A 15,914-nucleotide genomic window follows, 5' to 3' on the forward strand; every position below is an offset into this window, starting at 1 on the left:
GCACCTGGACTCTGCGGATGATCTGCACAGGGACCTCGGGCACCCCGCCCAGCACAGGGCCCGGCCCCGCCCCGCCCCCCGCACCTTTGGACTGCGCGATGTAGATGAGCCGGCTGAAGATCTTGCGCATGCGCGGCTTCAGGGCGAAGTTCTTGGCGCCACCGGTCACGGAAATGACAAGGTTGGGCGTCTTCAGGTGCCAGTGCTGGGTGAGCAGCTCGTAGAGGGTCTCCGCGTCCGTGTCGCAGGACAGACGGATGTACTGTGGGGAGGGGGGAGGACATCAGGTCGGCCTTGGCACAGCGTCGGTGGCTGCCGCGGGTCCCCGTGGCCTACCTTGCCCTTCTTCCCCAGCGTCTCGAACTGAACGTCCCCAAAGGCGTCGGTGGGAAGCTCCTTGGTGTGTTTCTTGTAACTCCACTTCTCGCTCTGGTTGACCTGCGCGCCTGGCGCGTGCTGGCTCCGGGCGTAGCCACACTTGCACACGTCCTCCCTGCGCGGAACCGGGGTGGCGGGAAGAGGCGTTAGCTCAGACAGACACAAAAGGAAATGAGACCATCGAGTCCTGCTCTCAGACCGTCTTCATCAGCTCAGTGGGCTGTGCAGGAACTGCCCTGGTGCGTTATCCCTGTTGGTTGTGGTCCACCCCCCAACAAGCTGGCAGTGTGCTGAGAGCTGGGCAGAAGAGGAGCAGGGCCCTGCCCGCAAGGAAGCCACCGTCCCTGCGAGGAGCCCTGAGGCTGCCGTGGGGCTGGGCCTCAGAAATCCGGAAACTGTTCATATGACACAGGGGCCCTGGGGCAGACTTGTGCCTCAGTGCCCACCCTGCCAGTTTGCCCAGCCGGTAACGCTCCTCCAAAAGGCAGGGAGCCCTGGGCTGTACTCGCTGGGGAGACCTTTTTTCCATATTAGACATTAACTGCTTGGGAGACTTTCAGTAACTTGGGCTAGACGAGGACAAATTGCTGTAAATTTGTCTGTAAACAGTAGTTCTTCCCTTTAAAAGTGCAATGAAACTAAATTTAATTGATTATTAGATGATACATATGCATGATATGAAATTAGAAGAAGATGGAAGGATACACAGTGAACAGTAAATCCTCTTCCTCTCCCTCTTCTGCAATGTACTATAATCGTTGAAGAAATATTGTTGGCAAAGCCATTGTGAGTCAGACCTGGGCTGAGCTTCACGGCATCCCAAGATCAGCTGGATGTGACTCCTGACCTTAAGCGGCTCACGGTCCCTTGGGAAAAGCTAAGTTAAAAAACCTGGCAAAGTGCATTGAGGAACCAACAAAACACCTCCTTTTATCCTCACACGATCCCTCTCCTATCAGTCTTGTAGGGGGTTGGAAATGATGCAGAGTCTAGCTGAGCCTGGCACGTGGCACGTGTCCTGTCAAGGTGACTTTTAGTTGATGGTGGTGGCATACATGCAAATCAAGGAATAACAAAGGCAGAGGCAACAGAAAAGAAGCACAAATGCAATAAAAAACAAATGTAAAAACACAGTCCATGACTTTTTGACCCCTCTATCTGGGCTGTATTACGTCCCGAGGGTTGTGGTCTTCAACGAGATGAATGACAATTCTGATTTGGCCAAGAGCCGCTCTCCCCTAGCAAGGCACTGTTCATCTCCTCCTGTCCCACCCCCTGGGTCCTGTCTGTCTCCCTCTTGGCTCTCCAGTCAGTCTTTGGACAAGATCCAGAAGGGTGCTAGGAAAGGGGAGTGGAGAGTTCTTTCTGAGGAGGCTGGAAAATAGCAACATGAGAGACACGTTTGTTCCCTGAAACAGGCCGGAGGGGCAGAGCTCTCCTTTTTCTGAGAGAGCAAAGGAACAATGGAGCAAGACAGGGCCACCACCAGTGAGTGAGTGAATGTCCTGATTTGCCCGGGATGGTCCCAGTTTACATCTGTTGCCCAAGTCCTAATAGGATCAGAGCCTGTGTCACTCTTTTCAGTGTCCCAGTTCCCACAGTTAAGTATGTGGTCATCCTCACCACCAACCTACTAGAAAAGGCATCTCCCTCCTGTAGATGTGGGCCTGTGCTGCCAGGGGGCAGGGACAGATTACAGGATTCGACCCCCACTCACCCCAGTATTCTTGTGCAGTACACAGCCCAGACAGCCATACATGGTGACCCTGGAGCAATGATTCCCTGAACAGGCCAACCCCAATAAAGATATATGAACTGAGGAAATCCTGTTAGGGTTTGCTTCTGGCTGGACTCTTATCTGTTATTCTCTGCACCAATGTCCCTGGCACATAAGGGAATTCAGCAAATATCCTCTGAATGAATGAATGAACAAATGAGTAAGTGAACACACTGATTGGTCTTCTTATAAATAGTTTGTATCCTCATCCATCCTCACTGATTTTTATAGTAGATTATTTTTTCCTTCCAGAAGATGAGCTTAAGTGTACATAGCTATCATGACCACAGGAACGGTGGTATTCTCAAGGTCTTCTGCACTGATCAGCTTATTTGATATATGGCAAAAAGTAAGGTTAATTCTAAAACATTCTGTGGCCGTTTAGATCACATTTTCATCTATGAGATGATAATAGTGATATGCATTTCTACGACTGTTTCAAAAAATACAGTACAAGCAGAAACTAGTTGCTTTTTAGGCAAGCTTTATGACCACTCCAGAAGCAGATGGATTCCAGTCCAAATTGTAGCCAAGTTTCTACTGCCTGGAAATAGTTGACTTCTATTGTGTTACATGGACCTGGAGTTGCTCTGCTCATAGCAATCTTCTGAAAGTCCTGGAAGCCCAGGGTCACTACCAAAGCCACTCAACAAAGAGATTCTATAATGAGGAAAGAATGCATCTCTCATCAGGAATCTTCACATGCAGCCCACTGTCCTAAGGGGGAGGCTGATGATGATATATCACTTCTGCTCCCTGCTGGAGATGACACATTTGACACGGATCCTGGTGAGACTGTCCTTACTCCCCAACCTCATCTACACGGTTGGATCAAGATGAGCCTATTCATTCAGCTGAGTCCTGTGGAACTATGCACAGTTGATAGGCCCAGGGACAGGAAGTTAATCCAGGATTGACATAGGCATCCCTATCTTGTGAATTTGGAATTAGGACCAAAAAAGCTGCTCCCTTCTCTCTCCAGGCCTAAGCCTGTGACACGGAAGACCCAAGCAATACAACATGATGGTGTCCCCACTGAGAAGAAAGCATGTGTGCAGGGAGAGGTGGGCAGAGAGGACGCATTGAGTCCCCACATGTCCAGTCATGGTTTCTAACCATGCAAGAGGCTCAGCCACTCTCTGCTCTTTGGTGGCATTCCTGTTTCCTTATAGTATGTCCCACTTTTACGTTAAGCTAATTGAGCTCCTTGTAACTGAAAGTCTTAATTACTATAGAGCATGGAAATTATCCTTAATTAAAATATTTGTCAAAACATTTTTCTGGAGCTATAAAAACTTAGCTAGAGATTGGATCTTAAATCTCCCCTCCAGTAGCAACCCTGCCTCCGTTGTGTAATGGTTCCCAGGGGAATCACTCAGTTTGGCCAAGAAAAAAAAGTGAACAAGAAAGGAGCACAGTTTCCTCAGCCCTGTCTCTTACTAAGTCCTAGAGTACTTCCTGAGCCAAGGCTGCTTCCCGATGTCCCTCTCCTCTCTCCATGGCTGTTACTGACCCACTGTCCTTTGGGATCTGTCCACACCCACCCAAGCTAATTGCAGGATGGGGGTGAAAATTTCCACTCCACCTGTCCTTGTTACAACTAAAGACAGACTCTTGAGCCCTTTTCCCTGCCAAGGGTAAGGGTGTGTCTCAGGCGACTTTGATCAAGAAAGTTGTCTGGCTCCATCTTGATGGTTTGTGGGCTGGAAGCCCTCCAAGCACCAATCGGCATGTATTGCTTTACAAATAGAGAAGAGGGTTTGCAAGGAAAGCATCAGGAGCGCAGATTCCTGGAGGAAGGATGGGGATGACAGGGATAAGATAGAGGGGACGGGAGGGCATCAGGACCCTAGTTCTACCCCTTGGACCAAATCTGAATCTTATAGAGCTACACTGTCCAATACGGTAGCCACTAACCAAATGGGGCTATTTAATTTTATATTTAAATTAAGTAAAATTAAATAAAGTTGAAAATTCAGTTCCTTGGTTGTCCTAGCCAAATTTCAAGTGCTCAGTAGTCACACATGGCTGGTGGCTATCATATCGGACAGCCCAGATATGGAATGTTTCCATCATGGAGGAAAGTTCTACTGCACAGGGCTGCTATTGTGAAAGTAGCATTCTTCCTGTTTCTACCTGGAACCCAGCGTGGCCGAGGAAGTGAGCACTAAAGAGGACAAACCCGGATCCAGAGGCTTGCTCCCTCAGGAGAGCCAGGAGATGGTCCCTAAGCAGGCAGCATGTCTCAGAGGGCACGCAGCAGCAGGGGCAGTGGTCCAGCATCACCCACCAGTGACTGCTCAAGAAACAGACATCACTAGGGGTTAGAGTGGAGAGATGTGGGCCTCCTCACTTTCACATAAGCCAGTTAGATGAGAAAGTGTTGATGAATTTGATCTGCCTGAGGCAGTGTCATTCTTAGAAAGGGAGGCAGCTGGGGATAAAGAGAAGGCACAGCGTGGAATCAGAAGGCCTGGGTTCAGTTCCCTGATCCATCTCCCACTGGCCATGTGACCCTGGGTGAAGTTCTGGACCCTCCGAGCCTCACTTGTTCATGTGTCAAATGATAACACAGCTGCCTTGTGAGAAGGGTTTAGTGTTAGCAATGGAATATGAAAAGTCCTGGGACACAGCACATGCTCAGAAAATGTTTGTTGAGTGAATGAATGAATCCAGACTGTGTTTTGTACCAGCCAAACGAACAGAGTAACAGCAAAATCCTTCAGTAAAACATTCAGTAAATAGCTGATGCACAGAGTTTGTACTCTGACAGAATGACTCACGATGAGTCAGTTCGTACCACTGACATAGTAGAGATCTCCTAGTGTTTCTGGTATTCATTTTCTGATTCACATGAAGTAAGAAAACACGTCAATTGAGAGCCTTTTATGCTCTGAGGCATTATGGAAGGTACTGTATGTGCTACCTCCTTGAATCCTTACCATGACCCATGAGCTCTACTTTTGCTAGATTTTCAGGATAAGAGAATTAGGTGCAGAAAAAGAACGATTGGCTCAAGGTCATACAGTGGAGAAGCAGCCAAGTCAAGACTGGAACTAAGGCTGATGCTGACACTCCTACCCGGGCTTTCCTGTTCACTGCCTCTGTTCAACAGAGGGTCAGTCCTTTAATTATAAACTACAGCAGCAACTTCCAATCGATTAATAGCTAAATTTTTTCTTCTATCACCAGCAGGCAAAAGGGAGGGGGAAGAGAGGAACAAAGAGAGTGGGAGGTAGGATTAAAATTGTTTAATTAGGGCTGACCCCGTGGCTCACTCGGGAGAGTGCGGCGCTGGGAGTGCAGCAGCACTCCCGCCGCAGGTTCGGATCCTATATAGAGATGGCCCCGGTGCACTCACTGGCTGAGCGCAGTGCGGCCGTTCACAAAAAAGGACAAAAAAAAAATTGTTTAATTAGATCCAGCTACATCTCCTGCGAGAATGGTCCACAGTAGTCAACCCATTCATTCACTCACTTGCTCATTAACTAATGTTGATTGAGGATCTCCTGTGTGCCGAGCTGCAGGGAGCTGCTCCCATAGCTTTTGTAAAGCAGCCTTGGAGTTCCAAAACACAGGAGACTCAGAGAGATGAACTCCCAATTAGATGGAAAGGCTCAGCGTAAGCAGGGGGAAGAAAGGCCTGATGGAGGAGCCAGCCAGCTTAACACAGGGGCACACGCAAGCTACTGCCTGCCGCGGCCACTCGGGTGGGCTCCCAGGCTCAAGGGAATACTGAAGGGAGTGACAGCCTCTCTTGGTGACTTTACCAACTCTTGCCAAAGCTAAAAATATAAAACAAAATCTTACAGCTCTAAGGAACGACTTCAAGCTACTTGCCAAGTCCTTCCTGCTCATGCCCCATTTCTGAGAATTATAAGATGTAAACATCGTTAATAATGAACTGGTAAGCATTTGCTTGTTTGTTGTAATGGTGGTTAATAATTTATTTTCGAACATGAAAAGCAAAGATGGACAGAAAATAGCTTACGTGGCCTTGGAATCTTTGGTAAAGAAGACACATTCCCGTTTCTTAAAATTTGCTTGAATGAAATTCACCAAGTCCTTTAGAGAAAGCACAATGGATAACACATTACTAATTTATTTATTAATATCACCTCCTGTTGATATTAATGAATACTAAACATGTCGTAATCTTACTTCAGATGCTTTAAGGGTTTACCAGATGTTCATAGCATCCAGCCTTTGTTTCATGATTATAGAGCACACAGTTTTTTAAGAGGCACACATTTAAATTTTTGTAACTGAGTGAAAATTTCCCCAGTTACTTGGAGTTATTTTGTACATAAGTGACATCGTACACACGCAAATTATGTTTTTCCACCTCTAAGGCTACCAGGGGTAATGTAAGCATTGAAGGATAGTTTGGCATAAGTAATGTATCAATGCTGATTCTCACTCCTCTTAACGCTTGCTCTTTAAAAGAAGATATATTCCCAAAACTCCTTCCATAATTGCATCTGTCCCCCCCTAGACAAGGTGTTGGGAACATCTGGGCCTAATTCTGACAGACAACCAAAAGTCTTTATAAACCAAAAATGTCCTTAAATTGGAAGAAGCAAACTATTTAGAAACAGATTTTTAAAAGCTCCAAAAATATCTACACTCCTCAAACTGGGAGAAGAATTTTGCAACATGTATTAGTATTATTATCATAGGAATGGTAGCCAGAATATATAAGAACTATAAAATCAGTAAGAATAAGACAAACAACCCAATGGGGAAAAATAGCAAGAGCAGACATTGACCAAAAGAGAACACAGTCACCCATGCGCCTATGAAAAGAAGCTCAACCTCTTCAGTACCGAGGCCAGCGTGACGTAAAGCCACAATAAAATTCCCTTTCACACCCAGCGGGTTGGCAAAATTAAAAAGGCAACTGATACCCTGCGGGGGTTGAGGGGAGGGCATGAGAAAATAGTCCACCAATGCCACTAAAGTTACCTCCCCAAGGAACAGTCCTTATGGAGAGCGAGGCGTGGTTGTCACGAGGGCGAGCCGCATACTCAGAATGACTGCTGTGAGTTTTCATCTTCAGGGGCTGCTTTGCCCTGGGGGACTGGGGCTGCTAGGGGCTTTGGAACCAAAATCTGCTTCAGGCAGGTCACCCTGCCTTGGCAGCTGGAGAGTTCAGACAACTTCGTGCACAGTTGGCCTCACAGGACAGGCCACTGGCACGGAAGCCAGCCCTGACTCTTTATCCCCCGCAGTGAGGTCATCACTAGCTGGGCGGTACAAAAGGAGGGGGGCCCCCTCTCCTGGAAAGAAGTCCACAGTGTCCCCCTTCCCTATCCACTCCCCGCAAGTTCAAGATACCAAAGAATGAGAACCACGGGCCTCCTCTTCCCAACTCTCTTAACAGAAATTTTTCCATAAATCCCATGTTTTAAACCCAGAACCCCTAAGGGAAAGGTGTTCACCTTCTCCCACCAGCCTCCATCCAAAGAACATTTTCCAGGGAGCACCTGCTTCCACATCCAGGAATGTTCAGAGTGGTATCACTCCTAATAGCAAAAACCAGAAACCCAAATGCCCACCCCTTAGGCTGGATCAGCATTCACGAGGCAGGGCACTGCACAGCAGCAGATGAATCTACTGCTGCATGGCTCAGTGCAGATGCATCCCAGAAACACAGTATGGGGCCAAAAAAGAGCTCACAAAAGAACACTTACAGTGTGAGTCCATGTATGTCAAAAAAGATGAAGCTAAACAACATAATGTTTAGGGAGATATATATATATATATATCCAAGACATAAAATTATTATTAAAAGCAAGGAATGGATAACACAAAATTCAAGGTAGTGGTTATAACCTCTGACAGGAGAAAGGAAACCCAACGGGGAGGGTACGTGGGGGGCTTCCAAAGGGCTGGTGATACCCTGTTTCTCAAGCTGGTGGTGGGTACTGGGGCGTTCATCTTAATATTCTTCTTTAAGCTGAAAATTTACATCTATACATTCTTTTTTGTGTGTATTTCACAACAAAAATTTAGAAAGCAAGATAGTTTCTACACTCACCTGTACACCAAAATTCTGGAAATCCATAATGCCCATTTTTCCCCATAATATTCTTTATCCACTTAACTAATTTCAAGTCTACTTAACACAAATGAAGAAAAGAAGAAAACTCACCAGCTGTGTAAGCTCATGAAATCGATGATCGTGGAGGAGTGATAATTTAAAAAAAAAAAACTCTTGTTGCTAAAAATTCCCTCTGAAAATGCACTTTGCAGAGGTATAGATGCTCAGGAGGCAAACATGAACCCCCCAGAACTGAGACGCCCTTGGGTGGTCTCAACACTTCTACCCCCGAGGGCTGCTGCATCTGGGAGGGGAGGAGACCCAGGAGCACAGGAGCAGGACAGGAGGAAGAATCAGCCTTTGCCCACTTCCCAGGGGCACTGATGCCTGAGACCAAGTGGACCCATCGCAAGGGCCCTCCTAGAGGTGCTTCATCACTTGGGATTAAAGAAGAAGAGTCAGGGGAACGCTGGAGATGCCCCCACCGCCCTCAACCCACTGTTTCTCACAGGGCCAGCACTAAAGTGAGACAGGGGAGCAAAATCTAAGGAGGCGCTCAGTCTCGGGCCACACAGGTGCCAGGGTGGCTCCTGAGAGCTGGCGCCTCCTTAGATGTTGCACCCAGTGCCTCACTTCCTAGCTGCAGCCCTGGGAAGCAGATCCCAGCTGGAGGAGGGCAGAAGGTTCTTGCGCGTTTTTGTGTTTTCAGAGTCAGCCCCTATGTAACCCACCAGTCAAATCAAAATACTGACATGGCCGGCACCCCAAAACCCCCTTCCCACTCCTCCCCTTTGTTTCTAAAGCTAGCCACTATCCTGACATTCCACACTGTAGTCGGAAGGGATCCTGGATGTCAGACCACAGTGTTGTCTTTATGTCTGGTACAGATCGAGAGTATCTGACATGGCCCTGTGGGAGAGACCCACACACGGGGACAGCAGGCCAGGGAGGGGACAGTGTGACATGGAGGAGACCGACTCCTGCTGGCGCCCCACCCGAGTCCAGCTCCTCTAAGCAGCCATGCTGGGCACATCTGTGTCCTGAAGGCAACATGGAGTCCGGCTTGGAATGAGGGGAGACGGGGTACAGTCGGGAGGCTATGACAAGAACAAATGCAGAGGGACCCAAAGGGAGACCCCTGGCCACAGAGGTGGAGAAGGGACATAGATTCTAGAATCAGTCCTGAACAAACAGGAACGAAAGCAAGAGCACCAGGTCGTGAATAGTGAAACAAATATTTAAAATGCAGTATTTAAAGTTTCCTGAAAGTCAGTCAGCAAATTCATTATTTAATGGCGTTAAGGTTATAAGTTATAACCTTTAAAACAAATGCTTGGAAGACACCATAGAAAAGGAAACAGTCTACATTCGACAAAATAACTCAAGAAACAAATACTGCACACTGAGGTATGACCTCTGTAGAGCAGGAGGAATAGTCCACAAATAATCTAACCACCAGAGTAACGCTGTCTAAAGTGGAAGCGGAGCTGGCTGGGGACTCCGCGACTTACACTTTCACTGCAAGACACGTCTGTGCTCCGGGACACGTTGGAGTACAGGGTCCGGGTGCTGTCCAAAGTGCCATTCCTCCTGTTTCTCATGCTGAGCCTGGCTCCCTCAAACGACATCTTTTCTGTGAAGATTTGGGAGGGTGGGAGGAACAAGTTTGGGTTACAGACAGTAACAGGGCTTCCTTCAAAGCTTTACCCAACACTCTCTCCCTCCACCCTCTCCTCCTCACCAAGTGCAGCGTCCCATGCTCCGTCCTGCCCACCAGGCTAATTGTATCCCTGCCCCTCATTCCTCTCCATCCTCCGGGACTCAGCTGGGGTTTCCGCCCCTCAACACCATCCCTGGTCTCTCGTGCCTGGTTGGCAGCCTGTCCTGGATGACCCCTCTCCGTGGTGGCTGCGTGCATGGCACCATATTGCCACTATCACACCAGACAGCACAGAGAGGACAGACTGCCTCATCCAGCACAGAGAACCACATGTACAGGGCTTGCAATATCTACCTGATACGGGAATGCATTTGGAATAAAGGGAATTTGCAAAATAAACTAGAACCAACAGCTTGTATTGGCCAGAGAGGTGGCTGTGGGCTGTGGGAGAGGAATCCTGGTCCTGGCCCAGTCAAGCAAAGGGGGCAAAAGGAACTTGAACGACAGTGGTGGGTAGGGCATGAGGATCAACATGCCCCAGGTCACCCTGAGACTCTGAAGCAGGCACGTGGGCCCCAGGGAGGGCTGGCAGCTCCCCCCCAGGCCATCAGCCTGGGCACTACAGGAACCTCATCTGTTGTGGAGATGCTTCCAGAGCTATCCACACTGTGTTCACACTCTGAGATGCTCCCATCCCACACTTCAGGAGCCTTCTCTCCATCCTTGTCTCCCAAACTCTAACTCAGACCCATATGACAAGCTCCAGATAAAAGCCATCGACAGCCCGCCCAACCTGCCTGTACATCCTGCAGAGGCACTAAACAGGACATTTCTAGAACAAAAGCATCATCCTTCCCATACACCTGCACCTCCCTGAGTCCCCTCGTGTTGGCGCCAGGCTCCTCCCTGTCACTACCACATCCCAGTGGCAATTCCTCCTCCTCACCCCTCCCAAGGCTCTCTGGTTGTCCACAGTAGCCACCCAGGGCACTGCTCGCTTCCCCAGCCTGACAGCACCCGCCCCACTCTCCCTCAGGACACTGCTACTTCCCTGGGCCCCACCTTTCCCATCTGCAGTCCCACCCTCTTCCCCGGACCCTTCCACCTCGTCATCTCCTGCTCATCCTCCAGGCCTCAGTTTACACATCCTTTCTTCAGGGAGGTGCCCCACAATATCCAGGCTGGGGCAGGCACCCAGTTACCATCTACTCTGCACAAAGCTGATGTGTCATGATGTGTTTAATGATCTGTCTGGCCCTGGTTAGCTTGCTGAGGCCAAGGACTGTCTGTCTTGTTCACCGCTAGACTTCCAGGCCTGGCACAGTGCATGAAATAGATCTGTATAAATATTTAAGTGAATAATTTGAATAAATCAGTACCCCCTTGCAAATCCTCCCTTGGTTTGCAAACTACTTCTATGTTGCTTTCCGTAACACCTGGATGCAGAAAGGTCTAAGACGTACAGCAGACCCACCACTTGGCAACACTCTGTTCCTGGCCTTGGCCTAGTGGTACCAAATCATCCCTCCCAGGCCAGCCACAAAACTCCCCATGCCACAGAGACTGGACACTTCTTTAATATCTGCTCTGAAATGTTTGGTCCAGACTGTTTAAAACACTGATGCTTCTTTTACTTCTCTCCCCAGGCATTTCAAAGAGAGGCTCCAAGCATTAATTGGTACTTTACATACATTATTGTAAAACCACAAATCAGTCCTGCAAGGTATCCACTATGATTCCCATACAGCAAATTGCTTCTGAGTAGGGCACCACAGTTAGGAAATGATTTCATTTTCCTCACAATGAAACTGCTTATTTCGTTGCAATGAAAAAAGGCTATTTTTGCTGTTTAGTCACATTTCTATCAGACGGGCAATGGGAAAGCCACGTGAGCTGCCCTGCAAGCTGCCCTGCTCTGACAGTTCAAACACCTTTATTAGGTGTTAGTTTCTAACTAGTTCTCTGAAGCCAGTTGCTATTCAAGTTGATTGATTATGAGACTAGGCACCCTTTACAACAACTATTCCAGGAATACGGGTTTATTGGTCTTCTAGACACATTGTTTGAGGATTTAAGACTTAACAGGGGGGCCGGCCCGGTGGCGCACTGGATAAGTGCGCCGCTTGGGAAGCGTGGCGGCGCTCCCGCCCGAGGGTTCGGATCCCACATACAGACCGGTTCCCGCTCACTGGCTGGGCGAGGCGCGGGAGCAACACCGAGGGTTGCACTCCCGTTGCCGGTCCCCGGTCCGGTACGGGGCAACACTGAGGGTTGCGATCCGTTGCCGGACACGGAAAAAGACAAAAGACAAAAAAAAAAAAAAAAAGACTTAACAGGAAAGAAGCATTGGAAGAAAGGACATAAGGCCCAGGACAAAAGATTGGGAGAGCTCCCCAGGAGGTCCTAGTGAGTGAGAGGAGAGGGTGAGCAGAGGATCAACTCCCCGAAGGGGAGCAAACTGGAAAGACAGGCGGAAAACTAGGAGGGGAGAGAACGTCATCGTCGTAGCTGGAGAAATTAGTCAACACGTCACATGCCAAGGAGAATTAGCAAAAGCACACCACCAGATCCAGCAACGCAAAACCTGCTAGAAAAATGGGCAAAGGCTGGAATCGAAATCCACCAAACAAGGGAACGCAAATCGCTAATCAACATGAAGACATACTAAACCTCCTTTGCAATAAAAACAGAAAGAGTTCACCAACAGCAACACACCAAGAGGGGGGAGTTTTCGGATGACAGTATTTGATGTGGGGAAGGGCGCGGTAGGGCAGGCACTCTCCTATGATTGGGCAGGGGTAAAAACTGTTTTACTTCCTGCAAAGCAATTTGCCAATAATGTAGCAAGGCATTTAAAAATTATTGTTGTTGACCCAATAAATTGGCTTTGGAGAATATAGATAAAAGAATGAAAAAACACATAAAAAGTTATACTCAGAAGATGTTCATTGCTATTTACAGTAGGGAAAATTGGAAATGACTAAATTTTCATCCATAAGAGAACATCAACACCCAGAAGAAATAAGACAATAGTGCCATAAGGGGTGTATTTTAATGACATGGAAAAATTACTATGACTTATTCAGAGTAGAAAAAAAAGGAGGAGGCAAGAAATCATAGTGGTGAAAAGCTCTAGCTTTAGAGACAGTCAACTTGGGTTCAACCACTAACCCTATGACCTTGAGTGAGCCTCTGACCCTCTCAGCCTCTTTACAAAAGTGGCTCAGCAACTGTCACATAGGATATCTTCAGCAAAGGGAGCTATCACTATAGGGAAAGTGACTGCATTATAAATATATATTAACAGGTTTATATGTTATATGTAACATGTTATATATTAACATATTATATATATATATGTTAACATAATGTTTAAGACACATGAAAACAGATACAGTCATGTGTCTCTTAATGACGGGAATACATTCTGAGAAATACCCCCTTAGGCGATTTTATCATTGTTCAAACACCATAGGGTGCACTTACACAAACCAAGATGGCACAGCCTGCTGCATGGCTAAACAGTATGGGACAGCCAATTCAACTGTGAGTACAGCAGAAAAACATGCTCGGGGATTTGAGGAATTAGGAAGGAAGCCACCCAAGCAACTCGTAACTTTGGCAGTTCAGGAAAGGGGGACAGGGAGGCTGGGAGTGAGGGTGGGGGCAGTGATAAATCTAAATAATAAATGGAGAAAATGTGGTAGAGCTTTTTATTCTTTTTTTTTTTTTTTCAGTTTAAATGTTTATGTTTCACCTTGGTGGATAAATATTCAAAAAGACTTACTAAAATATTACTTAATACAGAGGAACCAAAGAAAAAGAAGTGAACAGAGTTTAAAACAAGAGAAAGAAACTGGTAATGTGGGGGGCTCCACCAGCCTCACGGGAAACCTGTTTTAAGGTCCTGGAGGGTTGCTAGAAATTGGACGGACCCTAATCTTACTAGTGGCCAAAGCAGAAGAAATAAACATGGTTAAATGCAAGTGTTACAGCATCCATAAAGTAACTTCAAACTCACATTCCCTGATACAGAGGCCTGTCCTGTAGTTTGGGAGACATGGGATGAAGAGAACGCGTGTGATTATAAGGGGCAGCATGAGGAGGGTCTTTCTAGTGATGGGACAGTTTCATAATTGATCGTGGCGGTGGTCACACAAATCTACACAAATTACATGTGGTAAGATTGCATAAAGCTACATATACACCAAGTGCGTGCAAAACTGGTAATATCTGAATAAAGTCTGTAGGCGGTCAATTTCTGGTTTGCATCTAGTGTGAGAGTTACGTGCGATGTAACCACTGGGGGAAACTGAGTAAAGCGTACATAGAACCTCTCTGGACTATTTTTTCAACTTCTTATGAAGCCATAATTATTTCAAAGTAATAAGTTAAAAGACAAAATGCCTATGCCAAAAGAACACCAGGCCACACAATGGGAAACACCTGTGGCACAAGAATGCCATACCCACAGCACCAAAGTTAGCAGGCTGTTTCTTATAATGTCCCGAATGCAGCTGAAGCTCTTTCACTAAAGAAAGATGCAATGGAAGCATCCCCATGGCAGGCCCAAATGAGGGGACCCCAGGAGAGAGGTGTCTGAGAGTTCAGCCAGTTATTTGTTTAACTAGGTAAAACCTTTGCTTTCATATTTTCATCAGTATCTCGGTTATTTTTATTTATGGTTCTTACACTCAAAGATTTCAGATGGGCCTGATGAACTTAATGGAATCCTAATACCCACCATGGAGGTAACCTCAGTAAAAATTACAGTCAAAATGGCCTGTTGAAACGTCATTCATATTTTTCAAAACCTCACAGTACATGGTGAAGATATTCACTACCCTACCTATCAGGAGGGACAGCAGCTCCAAGCTAAAGAGCAATGGTTTCTGCAGTTTCCCATCCAGGGAAACACCTGTTCACTCCACAGGCTGGCTTCCTGGACTCACGAAAGCTCAGATTGCTGGGCCCCAACTCAAGTGCTCCAGAGGTCTAGGCAGGCTCCAGATTCTGCATCTCTGATAGGTTCCCAGGTGCTAATGATAATGCTGGTCTTGGGGCCACACTTAGAGAACCACTGGGCCAAACCAGGATGCTCCAAATAACACCCATGACCCCCTCACGTTTAGACTTCAATAAAATGTTTTCAGAATTTGTAATCAAATCTTCTAAAAACACAATCATGTAATTGACAAGATGTCTAAGAGGTGGTATCATGTAAACTTTGGCTTAGTGTTCTTCTGTAGTCACAACTTGAATTTATGAACAATACAATTTGTCCTGCTACCACGTAAAACACACACCTCCACCAGGACAGGAACACTGTCCAAATGTCTGTCATAAATAACAGATGTGTTTTATGTAGTGCCTATTATGTGCCAGGCACTGTGCTATGCTCTTAGCATGTATCAACTCTTTCAATCTTTCCATGAGTTTTATGGATTATTATTTTTCCCTTTAGATGGATGAGGAAACTAAGGCACAGAGAGGTCAGGTAACTTTCCCAAAGTCACACAGATAGTAAGTAATGAAGATAGGATTCAAATCCAAGCAGGCTGGCTTAAGAACCCAGCCTTTAAACTTTAAGCTACTTTGTGCCACTATAATCCCTCTTTGGGAAGGGACAGATGATCATTTTTACTATATTAACATACTATCAAAATTTAAAGAAAGAATTAGAAACTCCATTTTGTTTGTTAGGGGAGAGGTTGGCCATAGTGTTATTTTTATTATTGATGCTTATAAATAATTTCAAATAATGTAGATGTCAGCCATTAACAACAGAATACTCTTGCATCCTTTGAGCTCAGTAACCCACCCCCTCCCAAAAAAAGTCAGTCTGCTATGTTGCTGTCTTAATACAAAGATGGCATTTGACATGTTTTTAAAATTGCCTTTTAGCCTACATATCCCCATGGTCGAACCAATCATAAGATCTCATTTTCCAGTAGGATGTATAGTTGTAGGTCTCTTTATGGTAAATGAATGAATGAATGAATGAATGAATGATGTTCTCCTTATGTAGCACTGAATGAGAGAGGAAAAGATCGTTC

General features: G+C 46.5%; 1 protein-coding gene across 1 annotated transcript in view; it reads right to left on the minus strand.

Moving 5' to 3' along the window:
- The window catches only part of TRPM8 (transient receptor potential cation channel, subfamily M, member 8), an 80,931-nt gene extending 71,105 nt beyond the window's left edge, over window positions 1-9,826 (minus strand). The window contains exons 1-4 of the mRNA XM_008572257.1: window positions 9,710-9,826; window positions 6,147-6,220; window positions 337-493; window positions 85-262 (exon numbers count right to left, since the gene is read on the minus strand). Coding sequence (XP_008570479.1) covers window positions 85-262; window positions 337-493; window positions 6,147-6,220; window positions 9,710-9,826 — 526 coding nt within the window. The remainder of the gene's footprint in view (window positions 1-84; window positions 263-336; window positions 494-6,146; window positions 6,221-9,709) is intronic.
- Window positions 9,827-15,914: the final 6,088 nt, after the last annotated feature.

This window comes from Galeopterus variegatus, unplaced genomic scaffold (genome assembly GCF_000696425.1).
Source record: "Galeopterus variegatus unplaced genomic scaffold, G_variegatus-3.0.2 Scaffold769, whole genome shotgun sequence".
Lineage (NCBI taxonomy): Eukaryota > Metazoa > Chordata > Mammalia > Dermoptera > Cynocephalidae > Galeopterus > Galeopterus variegatus.